The 1,567-nt window shown below is 66.8% G+C and overlaps 1 protein-coding gene across 1 annotated transcript in view; it reads left to right on the forward strand.

Annotated features, from left to right (window-relative positions):
• The window catches only part of TLE6 (transducin like enhancer of split 6), a gene marked incomplete at its 5' end in the record, with an annotated part of 6,204 nt that overhangs the window by 927 nt on the left and 3,710 nt on the right, over positions 1 to 1,567 (forward strand). Inside the window, 4 exons of the mRNA XM_021707716.1 lie at positions 7 to 67; positions 162 to 217; positions 309 to 346; positions 1,271 to 1,520. Of these exons, the coding sequence (XP_021563391.1) occupies positions 7 to 67; positions 162 to 217; positions 309 to 346; positions 1,271 to 1,520 (405 nt within the window). The remainder of the gene's footprint in view (positions 1 to 6; positions 68 to 161; positions 218 to 308; positions 347 to 1,270; positions 1,521 to 1,567) is intronic.

The following is a 1,567-nucleotide window of genomic DNA, read 5'->3' on the forward strand; positions in this document are numbered from 1 at the left end:
CAGCAGGAACGCCAGGCCCTGGGAGCGTGTGACTCGGGACCAGAACCCAGCCCCCGCGAGGCCGCCAGTAAGCCCACCGAGGAAGGGACCGGGTGGGTGGGCGTCCCCTGCCCGTGGGGGCCGGTGCAGCCCCCAAGCCCCTGTCATGTCCCCTCCCCCAGCTGCCAGCCCCCGTGAGGACCCCTGGGACGGGAGTGCGAGTTGGGCCATGGCCCAGGTGAGACCCAGGCCGGACTGACCCCTCCCCGGAAAGGCTGTGGGTGGGGGGAGAGGCTGGAGCAGCTACGACCCCCCCAAACCCCCCGCAGGAGCCTCCTGGGAGAGCCTGCCTGTTTCTGAAGCCAATGTGAGTGCCCTGTTGGATTTGGGGGTGCAGGCGTCCCCCCCGGTCTGTGCCTCTTTCCCCCCCGGTCTGTGCCTCTTTCCCCCCCGGTCTGTGCCTCTTTCCCCCCCGGTCTGTGCCTCTTTCCCCCCCGGTCTGTGCCTCTGTCCCCCCCCGGTCTGCGCCTCTGTCCCCCCCGGTCTGCGCCTCTGTCCCCGGCAGGTAGAGGGAACAGAGGCGTGGGTCTGTCTTCCTGGACTCCCATCAGCACGATGCTGTCCTCAACGTGACTGGCCTCGGGCCTGAGATATTTGGGGCAGGCCAGGGGCGCGGTGGCTCACACCTGTCATCTCAGCACTTTGGGAGGCCAAGGCGGGAAGATGGCTTGAGGCCAGGTGTTGAGACCAGGCTGGGCAACAGAGCAAGACCTCCTCTGTCCAAAACAATCCAAAGATGACCCAGGCATGGCGCCGCACGCCTGCGGTCCCAGCAGCATGGGAGGCTGAGGCGGGGGGGAATCCCCTGAGCCGAGGGGGATCCCCTGAGCCGAGGTCGAGGCTGCAGTGAGCTGTGATCGCACCCCTGCCTTTCAACCTGGGTGGCAGAGAGGTGGGGAGAGGGAATTTGGGGGAGGAGTTTTCATGGAAGTGGGCAGGCCCTGGCTGCGTTAGAGTCCCATGGAGATGGTCCCAGCCTTGTGGTTTGAGGCCGATGGAGTCCAGACGGAGGAGGAAGCCTTCCAGGAGGGGGCATGATAGCTAGGACCCTAAAGGATGAATAGGAGTTTGCCCTCATGGGGCAAAGTGTTCCAGGCAGAAGGGAGACTACCTGGAGAAGCATGGGGCAGGACGCTGGGGGGAAACACGGCCTGGGAAGAGGACCCCAACAAGGAGGGCGACCGCGTGGCCCCCAGCGGGCAGGCCAGTTACCCTGGGGTTCCCTCCCAAGATACTGGGACCCTGAGGACTTCGAGGATGCCTGGAGGCCGGATACCTCGCCCGAGCGGTCCAGGCGGCTGGCTGTCCCTCGCGCCCTGGAGAAGGTGCGGACGCTGGTCCACGGAGAGCCCGTGCTCGCCACGGCCGTGGGCAGCTTCACGCGGCACGTGTTCACCTGCGGCAGGCACGGCATCAAGGTGTGGAGCCTGACCGGCCAGGCGGCCGAGGACAGGTTCCCTGAGAGCCATCTGCCCGTACAGGTGAGGGAGGGCGGGGGGCGGGACTTTGGAAAGCCTGGAGGGCCGCC

The sequence above is a fragment of the Carlito syrichta genome, unplaced genomic scaffold, assembly GCF_000164805.1.
Source record: "Carlito syrichta isolate Samal-C Ts95f unplaced genomic scaffold, Tarsius_syrichta-2.0.1 Scaffold123504, whole genome shotgun sequence".
Classification (NCBI taxonomy): domain Eukaryota; kingdom Metazoa; phylum Chordata; class Mammalia; order Primates; family Tarsiidae; genus Carlito; species Carlito syrichta.